The following is a 14021-nucleotide window of genomic DNA, read 5'->3' as shown; positions in this document are numbered from 1 at the left end:
GCCCCAAGGTAGACAAAGGAGGCAGTTCCTAGAAGTGTTTTCTATGTTGTTCTGCTCACATTACATTAACTTCAGTTTGTTCACATTCTAGACTTTTTCTTAGCTTTGGTGGCAGTTACATTTCATAATCACATTGACTGTGAACTAAGTTGCATTGAATTTTGTTGCTCTCGGCTGGCTTTTTGAGGAGCCTTTTCTTAGAGGAGTATGTTGAGTGAATGATGAGACAGATGAACAAAGGAACAAGAAAGCCAGGGTTAAATTCACACTTCTGCTTCGTCTCGGGTTAGCTTGCTCCCTCAAATGGAAACACGAATGTACATTTTTGCCTTTTTCTTTGTTCTGTGACAATTCCTGTTTTTGCTAGGAAAAGGGAGTTATTGAAAACAGTAGTTAATATCCAAGTCATCTATCCTATATAATAAAAGGCTACTATGCAAATTGAAAGAACAGCAGAACAACTGGTCGCTGTGATGTGCACTGACCACCAGAGGGCAGACGCTCAATGCAGGAATTACCCCTGGTGGTCAGTGTGCTCCCACAGGGGGAGTGCTGCTCAGGCAGAAGCCCTGAGCCAGGCTTACGGCTGGTGAGTGCAGTGGTGGTGGCGGGAGACTCTCCCACTTCTGTGGCAGCACTAAGGATGTCAGACTGACGGTTTAGGAGCGGGCCTAAGCCATAAGTTGGACATCCCCCGAGGGCTCCCGGACTGTGAGAGGGCGCAGTCTGGGCTGAGAGACCCCCCTACTCCAGTGCACGAATTTCATGCACCAGGCCTCTAATGCAGTGGTTCTCAACCTTCCTAATGCCGCAACCCTTTAATACAGTTCTTCATGTTGTGGTGACCCCCAACCATAAAATTATTTTCGTTGCTACTTCATAACTGTAATTTTGCTACTGTTATGAATTGTAATGTAAATATCTGATATGCAGGATGTATTTTCATTGTTACAGATTGAACATAATTAAAGCATACTGACTAATCACAAAAACAATATTTAATAATATATGTGTTTTCCAATGGTCTTAGGCGACCCCTGTGAAAGGGTCATTCGACCCCCAAAGGGGTCGCGACCCACAGGTTGAGAACCACTGCTCTAGTGTGTGTGTGTGTGTGTATACACATATATTATATGCCTAAGTGACCGTCTGACCATTGGACTGTTCGACTGGTAGCTATGACATGCACTGACCACCAGGGAGCAGACGCTTAACGCACAGGCATGGAAACATGGAACTGACTGATGAATCTCAGAGGGGAAGGGGAAGGATGGAGGGCAGGAGAGATTATCCAAAGATCTTATATGCATACTAGAGGCCCAGTACATGGATTCGTGCACCAGTGGGGACCCTCTGCCTGGCCTGCTCCCTCTTGCAATCCGGGACCCCTCAGGGGATGTTGGACTGCCGGTTTCAGCCCCGCAGGCCAGGCCGAAGGACCCCACCGGTGCTCGGGGCCTCTAGTAGGTCATAATCAACCGTGGAATACCGACAGAAGTACATACCTTGTAACTCCTCCTGGCTTGCTCTTGCTTCCCGTATCTGTGTGGTTGGGAAGCAGAACCCTCAGCTCGCAGTCCACCTGGGGATCGTCAGAAGCTGGCAGGATTACATTTAATTGTGCTCAACATGCATCCTTAATTTTTTAAACTCTCCTACTAAACTGTATACTTTTTAAGAGCAAGAACTATGTATCTGTAGTCCATATGGACCTCACGGAGAATGTGCGCAGCTGTGGCCACTTTAGTGGGAGAGAGGAGGCCGAGCAGCGTGGCCAGGCCGCGGCCCTGCTTCCGGCTCTCGTGTGTGGTGTTAATTTGGGAACAGAAGCTTTTTGGGGGAAAATGTTTCTCTTCTTTAAAAAAAGTTTGAAAATGACTCTGTTGGATAGATAACTCTAGGCCAAATTCAACTAAAAATTGCCATTTTTTATGATCCCACTGAACATTGGGGTCTTAGACACGCTGGCTATGGCCTGTTCCTGAGCTAAGCCAATTGTTACATTTAACAGATTGTTCTCTGTCAATCTCAGGATCACCTGCTGCTACCAGCGACCACCCATAACAAGACCACCAGACCAAAGATGTCCATTGTATTGCCAGCAATAAACATCAACGGTAAGGTGACCTTTTGGTTTACGAATGAGATTGCTTTGTTTAACTGCGATTCTCTGAATTAACTAAATTTAAAAGGTTCAGTTGGTTGGTATATATCCATGCATTAATTTTGAAACATTTCCCACTATTTTGACAAAATACTATTTTTAAAATTTTATACTCCTTTTAAAAATGAAAAGATTTGAAGTTACTTTTTAAATTACTGTATTTTAAATAGAAAAATTCATTCTCTTTTATTTGTCAACTTGGAAAAGTCAGCGTCTTAACTGCTGTAAACCTGTGGCCGGGCCCCTCTGAGGTGCGTGCCGAGTAAGCGGGGCTGACAAGTGGGGTTGGGATCTAGAGCAGTGACCCGCGTTCCGTGAATGGTGGTGTGACTGTGCACCAAACCTTGGGAGCCTGTGTGTAGTCAGTCTGTGACACTGATGAATTGGATATTGATAGCATTATGTTGCATTTCGTTCTCTGGGGCTAGGTCTTAAATAAAACACCTCACACTGAAGCACTTTAGGACTATCCAAAGATGGTAAGGCGGAGTGTGCTTGCTTATTATACTCGAGAAGGAAAAATAAGACAGACATCCGTACTCCAAAACGGAAGTCCCACAGGAATAGAAAACGCACGAGAAAAATTGCGTGAAGGGGAGATGACTTCAGCTGGCTCTTCACGGAAGAGGACTGTTTCCTCCTGTGCCAGGGGTGCTGTGCGGGAGAGAGTGCGCCGCTGACCCTGCTTCTCACATTGTGCTGGGCCCCAGGGACAGCGGTGGGCAGCACCGCTGCAGGCCCGGGCGCGGTGCCAGTGCAGGAGGCCCCTGGGCTGAGGAGGGCGAGAGTGAGCCGGGGGCTGACCAGGCCTCTCTTCCTGATGGTCCTGGTGAAACCATCAAATACAGCTTCACAGCACATCAGGGCTCCAGATAAAGCGCGGTGAAATTTAGTCTCAGGGACACGTCTTAGATGTTGACTGTACATGTAAGACTGTATGTCAGGGGTCCTCAGACTTTTTCAACAGGGGCCAGTTCCCTGTCCCTCAGACCGCTGGAGGGCCGGACTATAGTTTAAAAAAAAAACTATGAACAAATTCCTATGCACACAGCGGTGGCAAAAACACCCGGCGGGCCAGATCAATGTTTTCGGCGGCCGCATGTGGCCCGCGGGCCGCAGTTTGAGGACCCTGCTCTAGAGAGCTGTGCGTTTTCAGTGAGCTGCACACAGAGCTCACTAGACATGTGAGGGCCACCTTGATAGACGTAAATAAGGGCTCACACCGTCTGCTCGCTCTGACAGAGACATGGAGAGCGGCCTCGGGAGCCTGCCCCTCAGGAAAGGCGCAGCTCTGAGCGTCTCCTCTGTTCACGGGCGTGTCGCTCCCGCAGTAGCTGAGGAAGAAGTGCCCTCATTCTCACCCCAGAGGCGCCCGGCTTCCCTTCCCGTGTGGCCAGGTTGTGCTCAGAAAGGCTGGCGTCCTCACCCGCCACCAGGCAGCGCACGGGCCTGTGGTGCTGGCTGGGCTCCCTGCGGCTGTGCGCCCGGAAAACTCCGATGCTGCTGTGTGTCTGGCCGGGGGACTCATTTTGAAAATGAGCCTTTCATGGGTTTGAAAGTATAATCGTTGGAGGATCATTTCCTTTTTAATCTGGTTGGATTTCTTTGTAAATGGTCTGTGCTTTAGGACATAGTAAACTACTAAGCACGTTAAGATTCCCAGGCAGGATTACTGGTGGCGTGCACACCACGTGTCCCTCTCGCTCTGACCGAGGCCGCTTCTCACCTTAGAGCGGACTTTCTTCCGTCGAGGTCCCTGAGCCGTGGAGGGAGGGCAGTGTCCTGCCCACTGCAGCCTCCGGTTAGCCCCGCCCTCCCCACGGCCCCGCACGGCCTTCCGTGTGTGACCTCCCCTGGACCTTCCTGGTGGCGGTGCTCTGCCCGCCCTGCTCACCCCAGGCTTGGGCGGCTCTGTGCCACATGGAGGACTCGCCATTCGCTCTGCATCAGCGCCCAGGGCCCCCAGGAACGCGCTGCCTTGACCATCTCCACTCAGATTGCTCCTTCTCTCTCCCTGCCACCCCTCCAGCTATTCCTGACCTCATGACCTCTGTCCTCTGACCCTTCCACCTTTTCTGTGTCCATCGCACCCTCAGTGGCCTCCACGCATGCCTCCTTACCAGCTGGACTCCATGTCCCTCCTGCCCCCCGCCCGCCGGCTCCTTTTCTCTTAGGTCTCACCAGCCATCCTTTCTGCGGCTGGAAATTGCTAGTCACTTCTGGTCCATGACCCTTAACCCAAGGAGCACCCAGTCCTGCCTGTAAATCCCCTCCTTCTCTCCTCATCTACCCCCACCCCCTTGCCCCCGCCGATGCCCTCATCTGCACCACAGCCTCCCTGCTGCTGGCGGGGAGTCTGCCCGCGGGCCCAGCTGCTGTGAGAGCTCAGTGAGTGACGGCGTCGGCAGTGCCAGCTGCTTCCAGGTTACAGGCTGCCGTCACCACCGCCATCCTCTGTGGAGACTCCTTCCTGTGCTCCCAGCGTCCTGGCCCCTGCGGGACCATCGGCCATCACTCGGCTCTGTGGGGGCACTGGCGCCGGCCTTTCTCCTCTGCGCAGCCCCGCGGAGCCTCGAGGAGCCGCTTGCCTGCATCACCCCCTTTGCTGCCCTCCTGCCCAGCCCACTCCACTCTGCGTTTACCCTCCATTCCCCCGAAATGCTCCTGCAAAGGGGTCACTGCTGGCTAGTTTCTTGCCAAAGCCAGAGGCCACGTCTGTGTCCTTCCCCTGCCCTCAGCAGTTGGCACGGTCGAGGATTCCTTCTGTCGGTCCTCCAGTTTTTATTTTTAAAAATTTCAAATCGACAGAACAGTTGGAAGACGAGTAGCGTGATATCTGCAGGCCCTCCACCTGGACTTACTCTTGTTAACATTTCTCCACACTTGCTTCATCTTTACCTGCTTCTCTCTCGACACTCATGTGTTTTTAACCATTGAGAGTAAATTACAGACATTCTGACACTTGACCCCCTAAACACATGGACACGTGTCTCCCAGAAAGGGGTACCCCCCTACATCCGCACAGCAGCGTGGCCGCCCTTTAAAAAGCCTAATGCTGACACAGCACAGCTTTCTGCGCCGTCATCGTCCAGTTCACATCCGCCCTCATTCTCTCATGGCTTTGCGGAGGGTTCACGGGCCAGGCAGGTCCTGTGTTGCCTCCGCTTGTCACGCCTCGGCGGGCCCTGCTCCTGGACAGCCCCGTGCTCTGGTGACAGACTGTGCTTTAGAACCACGCGAGGCGCCGGCTCACGCTCGGTGAGCCCCCAGGGTGCTCTGTGCGAGCCGTGGGGGAGTTCTGACCCACGTGAGCAGCTGGGATGCCACCACCCGCTTGTGGCGTGACCGCGTTGCTGCACAGATGTCCTGTGCCCTCCAGGTGTGTCTGATGTCCCTTCTCCAAGACGTGGCTGTGGCTCCCGGATGCCACGCTGCTGTCCGTCCGCTCTGTGTTTCCACGTCACAGGTGAGACATCGAAGCTCAGAGTGACCGGTGCCATTTACACAATACGTGTAGCAGGAGCCAGGGCTACACACACGTATAAAATATGTTCCCATCAATTACGTCGTTAAAGACAATCTCGTGCGGATATCGCAGAGTCAGGTGGGCCTTGTGCGCTGGGGAGCCACGGCATCCGGGCTTGGCTCCGGCGGGCAGCGTTGTGGAGGGACAGGAGAAGGGTAAGCCTCACTCGGTCATTACTTGGTGGTCACTTGAAGATTTTGCTATTTTAATTCTTTATGTGATTAAAATAGTTGGCAAGCACGGTTCCGTCTCATCTTTGCGAACGTGAAGTCATGGGCCTGTGTGCCTGGCTGCCTTTCTCTCAGCGCGTTGCTGGGGTTGGAAATTCACAGTAAAGAGTGAACTGGAATGGTTAATGTCCTTCCCAGAATTGCTCTTAAAGGAAAACCCATGTAAAAGCTGACACAGAACCCTCCGAGGCCCAGAGGGAGGTCTCTGGCTTATGAGGCATATGAACGTGACGTTTTATGATGTAAATTGTGTCACGTACGGTCTGGAGAGGACAGGATAGGCCCAGAGAGTCTGGTCAGCACCGACGACAGAGCAGCCTGCGGGAGGCAGCTCTGGAACCAGCAGTTCACCCTGAGCCGCGGGCGGGCTGGGCACAGGTGACTACAGTATCTTTTCTGCCATTTTTGAGTTAAAAGTCCCACGTGACTTGGAAAGAAAATCGAGTTGTGGTTTGCCCCCCTCTGACGTAGGGGAGCCTATAGAATTTGGAGAGGGTGGCGGAGGAGGTGAAGTCAGATTTTATTGAGTAGCTGGTGCGTGTAGGATCCTCGAGAGACTATTTGGGAAGAGGGACTTGACCTTCCCGTTTTAGCGAAGTAAATTCGATTCCCAGGTCAGTGTCGGGCTTTGAGCTAGGAAGATGTCTACAGAAGAGGTAGCTGGACAGAGAGTAGGACATGGTTGTGAAGCTAATGCCATGAGCAACCACGAGTCACACCACTCCGCTCTCTAGTGTAGGTTTGTAATTAACTGTTCTTCCTTCTGCATTCTCTGTATTATTTAATTTCCTTGTGTCATAAGAGGATTGAGAACAGGTTAGTGAGCTGCAAGGAGGTCGTTCTTTGTCTGATGGAGTCTAAACCAGTGATGGCGAACTCATTTTTTTGGTTAATTTTTCTTTGTTAAATGGCATTTAGATATATAAAATAAATATCAAAAATATAAGTTTGTTTTACTATGGTTGCAAATATCAAAACATTTCTATATGTGACATGGCACCAGAGTTAAGTTAGGGTTTTTCAAAATGCTGACACGCCGAGCTCAAAAGGTTCGCCATCACTGCTCTAGGGGCAGAGTCTGACTGGGTGTCTGTAGAATTGGGGTAAAACTTGGCATGGTCCTTAGGTCCTGTGGCTCAGCCTCATGGAGGCTGAATTACCAGGTGGGCCTGGGCCCTCAGTGATGGTTTAGTTCTCCAGAAACAGTGCACTGCTTGGCTTTTAAAAGAGAGATCAGTTCAGTCCTGGCAGTTATAAACCCGATGCTTTTGGTATAGGATCAGATATTTGAAGAACAGGACCTACCGACTTTGCCCAGGGGATAGAGCACTGGCCTGTGGACTGAAGGGCGCATGCCTCAGTTGCAGGTTCGATCCCTGGCCTGGTCGGGCACGTGGAGGAGGCAGCCAATTTGTGTCTCTCTTTTATCTATAGTAGGGGCCTGGTGCACGGAATGCATGCATGGGGGCGGGGTGGGGGCGGTGTCCCTCAGCCTGGGCCTGGCTGGCAATGAGGGCCTAACAGGGCATTCCTTCCCCCGGCAGCTGGCCCCGCCCCTGCTGGCCATCTGTGTGGCACTGCCCCCGCCCCCCACCCCCCACCCCGCCACTGGTCGCCTCCCTCTGCAGGTGACAGGCATAGGGTGCGATCACTTGGCTGGCCTGGGTTCCCTCTGCAGGGTGATTGCTGGCTGGCCCCGCCACAGCGTCATTGGCCTGTGGCCTGGGCCTCCCTCTGCGGGGCGGTCATGGGGTGATGGGGCCCCCTGACGAATCACATCGCACCCACCTTGGCTGGCCTTGCGCCAGTGCATGTCATTGTGTATCATTGCGTGGTCGTCTGGAAAGTCATCCGGATGGTCGTTCTGCTGTTGGGTCGTTTGGTCGATTTGCATATTACCCTTTTATTACAGATTTTTCTCTCTGTCTCCCTTCCTTCCATTCTCTCTAAAAATCAATGGAAAAATCCTCAGGTGAGGATTAACCAAAAAAATGAGAAGAATGTGGTAGATGACAGAAACTTGGTGGTCATGTCAGTTGGTACGCTGGGAGATGAACGTTGGCTGTAAAGGAAATCTAAGAGTGTAAGGATGAGGAGAGGATAAGATATTTGCATAAGGATTGAGTTCAGCTACACGTAATGGAAAGCCTTGCTGTTTCCTGGCGGAAGTGCCCTGGATTCATTCCCCTGTATGTTGAGACGTCCACGCAGTGAGCCAGCGCTGTGCTGCTACGATGCAGTGATTTAAGGATGCCAGCCAGGACCAAGGCTGCTGCCCTTGTGGCGGCCATTCCCGGCTGATGCCAAAGCGGCTGCTGCATCTCAAGCCTCATATCTGTATTTTAGACAGAAAAGGGGGGAGGCATGGCATCTGTCAGGGAAGTAACCTTTTCCAGAAATTTCTAGCAGACTTCTGCTTATTTCTCATTGGACGTAAACTGCTTACGCTCAGCTCAAGGGAGGCCCAGGAATGTACTGTCTTACTGAACTGGGCATGTTGTGATGTGCAAAAAGCATGGCACCCTCTTAGGATGGAAATGACGGTGCCGGGCGGTGGATGAGCAGCTGCTGCTTGCCACACACCATGAGCCCTGAGCTGGGCCGAGCATGGGGTCTGGCAGAGACCGCGGAAAGGACCGTGGTGGAGAGGAACAAGACCAGGCGTGCAGAGGGTGCAGCTGCGGGGCTTAGGCCCTTCGGTGAGCTCGGGGAGTGATTTAACCTATTCAACAAAGTAACACCGTGGCAGCTTTGTTAACAGACTGTTGATCTGGCTGAGGCCGGGAGGGAAGATGAGCCGGAGGAAGACCAGAGCCTGGCAGCTGCAGGCGTGAGCGGGGAGACGTGGCAGCAGCGGGTGAGGTCATTGCAAGCCTGGAATGGAGAGGAAGGGACAGAGTCCAAGGAAGTTTCAGAGGGAGAGTCTGTGGCTCTTGGCAGCAGGGCGGGGAAGCACGGTGTGTCCTGGACCGAGTGCCGCGTTCTCTGACGGGCTCGCGCAGGAAACCGGCGCACACAGCTCAGCTCAGCGGACGCTCCCTGGGAGAGGCGGGCATGGCTCAAAAGCCCTGACCTTACACGTGGGCTGGCAGCATGTCTTTAAACTGTGTGTTTCGGAAAGAAGATAAATGATGACCTTGGTTTCTGATGACAGTAAACTCCCATGAACCCAGAGAGCTGCCGCCCACGCCCGCGCAGAGAGAGTGTGAAACAGCGCATTTTCCCACGCGGTGCGGGGAGTGTGGCTGCAGCAGGGGAAATGCCAGTGGGGTTCGTCATTGCTGTTCTTGGCGTCTGCTTTTATGAGAGCTGTTTTAAGTTCCTGTTTCAATCTATTTCTCAAGAAGATTTTAAGCCATAACAAACCTTATATAACATTTGCGGATTAAATTGCATTTATGATAATTTGTCTCTTTAAAAAACAGTTTTTTCTCTATGGAATACGAGATTCTTCACATTGGTTATGAAGTAGAGAATTTTGGAGACATTCTCTATTCACTGGTCAGCTGTTTTCCTGTTTGAATTCAGTTGATTCATTGATGGGAAAGGTAGTCAATTGTGCGTTAGAAATAAATAACATGAATCAATCAAATAAATGCAAGCTGCACCTTTTGCGTCCCAGCACTTGTGTCGAAGTCCCGTGCTCTCCACGTCCAAGCAGCACTGACTGACCACTGTCCGTCCTGACCACAGCGTCCTGGGCGGAGGGGCTGCGTCTGAGCTGGTCCTGGTTCGTGTCTTACCTTGGGCTCAGGATGCTGGCTCTCCCCCGTGCCCGGCTCCTTGCACATCTGTGGAGAGCTGTCGCCGTGCGTTTGCCCATTTAGAAATGTGCCTGTTGCCTGCGATTGGGCCATAGGAGTCCTCTATGTGCTGTAGAGACAAGCTTCTTCTCAGGTATATGCCTTGCAAATGTTCTGTTTTTGGTTTGTCTTTTCTCTCCCCTGACAAGTCTTATCCTCACCTCAGGTGAAATTTCGGTTTCTGGAACTTTCTGCTAAATTTTCTCAGTGCCTCGAGTTGTGAAGTAATGTGAAATTCTTTGAAAGTAGGGCTAGAGTCTACAGGGGTGGGCAAACTTTTTGACTCGAGGGCCACAATGGGTTCTTAAACTGGACCGGAGGGCCGGAACAAAAGCATGGATGGAGTGTTTGTGTGAACTCATATAAATTCAAAGTAAACATCATTACATAAAAGGGTACAGTCTTTTTTCCCCCCAGTTTTATTCATTTCAAACGGGCCAGATCCGGCCCACGGGCCGTAGTTTGCCCACGGCTGGTCTAAGACATAACAGGAAACAGTAATTGCTAGAGGAACCACGTGTGGGTGGTTTTCCGTGGCCACGCGCTGTGCTGCTGTCTCAGCCTCCTGTCGGTGGTCCCGTGGCCCTTCGACGTGGCGAGGAACGGCGTGAAGGGCAGGGCCGAGCCAGGAAGCACAGTAGGTGGTGCCCGTGCGTGTGTCCTTGCCCAGTGTTTCCGTTTCATCTTGTGTTTTTATATCCCACTGTCATCTCTCAAAAATAGGATCATTTTACAGCTTCGCTCCTCACCAGGCACCGTCCCCAGGTGTCCTCAGACCTGCTGGGACCAGCCATTCCCTCTGTCAGAGCTCTGCCTCGTCGACACTGGAATTTCTGAGCTTTTGACCAAATCTTCTTGCTGCTACAACCTTTTGAACTGGCTCTTTTGAACCAATTGTAGTATTAGTCACACTTTAAGAAATATTGTAAAGGTGAACTTGCTTATTACAACACGATTAAATGTATACATCAGACGCTTTAAATTCTTTTGGCTAGGCCACTGTTCAGCCGACCCACTGCTCATTACAATGTTCGGGCAGTATTAGCGATCGAGCTGCAGCAAATAGCCCCAAACCGAGTGGCTTCGAACAGCCGGTAGCGGCTGGTTGTGTCAGCGGCTCAGCACCGGGCGGACCTGGCTGGGCCTCGGGCTCCAGGTCCCACGTGCGGTGCGGGTTGTGCTCTGCGCTGGGCTGGGGTCTCAGGTGCAGGCTCCGCCCGGAGGGCACGCCCAGTCCACTCCGTGGTTGTCTCTCTCTTTGTTCCCGTCACACTTAAATGTCGCCAAGAGCGTGCTGCCCCGTTTCCGTAGCTGGCCTTGATCGGCGGCATTGCCATCTCGGGGCCGGCGCGTGGCAGCTGCCGCGTGACATCTGAGTCGGGCTGACCGCAGGCGCAGGCGCCCTGCTCGCTGACAGCCGGGCTGCGAGGCAGCAGTGAGTCCCCGCATGGAAAGCGGTCAAGGTGAGCCTGGCGGCCCTGTCATGGCGACACCGTGCCCGGCAGTGCAGGCAGGGGCGCCCTCTGGGGGAGCTCATGGCGTAAGTAACAGGCGCAGCTGCCCGAGGAGGGGCAGGGAGGGGCCAAGCCTCCTTGTTCTAAAGTCTTGCTTTCTAGAAAACCCTGGGAAAGGCGGCGTCTTTTAGGAATGTTGAAGGCCTAAGCCAGCCTCGCCCGCCCTCACCCGGCCCCGTGTGGTGGCTCCAGGGCAGGGCTCTCACTGAGGACACGCGGTACCGACGCGGGCGGGGAGAACCCGTCCGGAGAGGAAAGGCCGTGCGGGCCGCTCGGGCTCCCCGGGGCCTCTGTCCGCGCTGCCCCAGGTTCCCTGACAGTCCCACCCGCCTTCTCTTCTGCTCTCTGCTTTCTTTTCACCTTGAACCATGGAACTCGAGAGGCTCTGGGCAGTGTCGTCAAGAGAAACACATCCCTCCACGCTGGCTCCAGCACCCCCCCCGGCACCGTCGCTGCCCCTACTGGTCTGGCCACCCGGTGAGCAGTGCAGCGGCAGCGTCTCCCACACACGGGGCCTGGCCCCGCACGCCCCAAGACCCGAGGCCATGGCGGGTCCGTGCTCTTCTGACGCTCGGCCCAGGGTGCCCCGCCTGCACACTGGCTCCCTCCGTCCCGCCTTCTCCCCCAGAGACCACCTTCCTGCCCAGCCTCTTTCTGAGGTTCAGGCTGTCCTCTGCCGGCAGGGGCTGGCTTGGGGTTTGGTGGGGAAGTGCTTCTGAACGTTGGTCCAGTTTCCGTGGGTCCTGGTGCCAGTGGCTTAGTTATGAGAAGCAGGAAAGTGAGCCATCTCTAGGCTTGAGCCCCAGCCAAAGCTCCAGGCTCGGTGGTTTTACCCTGTGTGCGGGGCGCACTCCTGTGTGTGAGGTCTTTACCATCTTCTCATGGCGGAAGCTCTCGGACCTGACCCCCGCTGCCATGAGCGTGGAGTGAGCCTGGTCGGTCTTACAGGGACATGGGTGACACCTCCGCCCGCCTCCCCGTCAGAGGCTCCAGCTGTAACTCCTTCTGGCAGAGGCAGATGTGCTGGTTGCTAGGAGCTCCCTGTGTCTCCAGAAGGTTCCGTTGCCACGAGCAGCATGACTCGCTAACATTCTACCCAGCTGATGGGGAGGTTCCCGTTCTACACCCGAGACATGCCAGCCGTTTCCTCAAGGAGCCAACTCTTAGCGGCCCTCGGGGGAGCGCACTGCGGAAGAGACCGCCTGGCTCCTCAGGGAGGGCCTCGGAGGTGGCCTTGAAACGGGCCGGGAGTGGTTCATGGGTTCTTCATTGGAGAGAACTCCCTGGGCCCCGCAGAGCAGGAGGGAGAACAGCAGGACGGACCCTCCTCCTGGCCCTCCTGCAGCTTTGTCCCCCTTCCCTACCCTTTTGGGGCCTGGTTTTTCCATTTCCCCCACACACCCTGCTGGGCATGGGCACAGACCCCTCCGCCGGTCACTGCCCACGCCGGCCTCACACACAGAGCGACGTCCTCTCGTGGGGCTCAGCTCGGGGCCCTGTTGGTCCCGTGTGCTCTCTGCAAAGCGCAGGGAGCCTTGTTGCTTCCCAGAGCTCGCCGTTGGCCTGCACGTTAGCTCTGCTGTGGTCAGGGCCCTGGGGCGAGTGTGGTCATCTCGGTGTCGGTGTACGGCGTGGGCGCCCTGTGCCCTCGGGTCACACGCCCTTCCTTCCAGTTGCCGGCGGCTCCTAAGCGGTGCTCCTGTCTCCTCCTCTCCCAACTCGGGGTCACCCTGCTCCCTGGGAGGCCTGCCGTTCAGGAGAGGGGCCGCGTCAGCCTCTCCCTCACTCCGTTCTCATCCTTCTGCTTCCGCTGTTCCAACGGCCACTGTCTTTCGTCCCGTCCACAGAACGGCCAGTCTCCCGTCGGCCCCCACACTCCCACAGGAGCCTCCAGCGTTGGCGTTTTCTCTGGTTGGTGGGGCACCGACGCCTGCCCCGCCCTGTCCTGCCTGAGCCACCAGAGCCGCAGGTCCTCGTCCCTGTCAGTGCTGCTTGGACGCCTCTGCTCCCACTGAGGCCCAGGCCAGAGGCGACACTCGGCAATGCCGTCCCACCGGCCTGGGTGCTGTTAGCCGTGCCAGGGCCCTTGAGGAAGGAAGAGCTGCAAGAAGCTGGTCCGCCCGCCTGTCCAGGGGTGCAGCTGGCACACCCGTCGGTCAGAGTCCCGCAGGAGGCTGAGCCCTGCCGCTGCGGTCTTGGAGGCGCTGGCTAACGGCGCTTCTCCTGGCCGAGGGTCCAGCTTGTCCAGAAGGGGCTTCTGGACTCAGCTCAAGGCGGACACGTCCTCCCTCTCCTCCGCGTAACCCCGATGGCTGCCTTGGCCCTGAAGCGCTGCCTTCAGAAAGGAGCTAAGCATGGAGCCCGTCTCCAAGCAGCCACTGTCCCAGCCCAGCCTCCTCCTGGCCACCGGCCACAGCTGGGACTCCTGGGTTTGGAATCATTGCAGCTTTCATTTTCCTCAAAGCATCTGAGCTGTTGTTCCGGTTCGCCATCTCTCTTGATATTTAAGGTGCTAAAGAGCTCTGGTCGACTGTTCGCACCGTGGTGGGCACACGGCTCCAGTGACTTCCACAGGCACGGCCTGGACGGGTGCCACCTGGCTCTGAAGCAGTTGTCTGGTTTCGAGGCCATGCAGGGAAGCAGTAAAATTAGTGTGTGACACACCTCTCATCCATGTGTTTCCATCATCAGGTCACCTGTGTCCCAGTGCGTGCGCATGCACACACACACATGCATGCACACACATGCGCACACGCACACACCCACACACACACATACACAACT

General features: G+C 54.6%; 1 protein-coding gene across 2 annotated transcripts in view; it reads left to right on the top strand.

Annotated features, from left to right (window-relative positions):
• The window catches only part of ATF6 (activating transcription factor 6), a 137244-nt gene that overhangs the window by 121048 nt on the left and 2175 nt on the right, over positions 1–14021 (top strand). For both annotated transcript variants that reach the window (XM_081112587.1, XM_081112586.1), the window contains exon 16: positions 2033–2117. In XM_081112587.1, coding sequence (XP_080968713.1) covers positions 2033–2117 — 85 coding nt within the window. The remainder of the gene's footprint in view (positions 1–2032; positions 2118–14021) is intronic.

The sequence above is a fragment of the Myotis nattereri genome (genome assembly GCF_964212035.1).
Source record: "Myotis nattereri genome assembly, chromosome: 18".
Classification (NCBI taxonomy): domain Eukaryota; kingdom Metazoa; phylum Chordata; class Mammalia; order Chiroptera; family Vespertilionidae; genus Myotis; species Myotis nattereri.
This window is presented reverse-complemented; position numbering and strand designations above follow the sequence as displayed.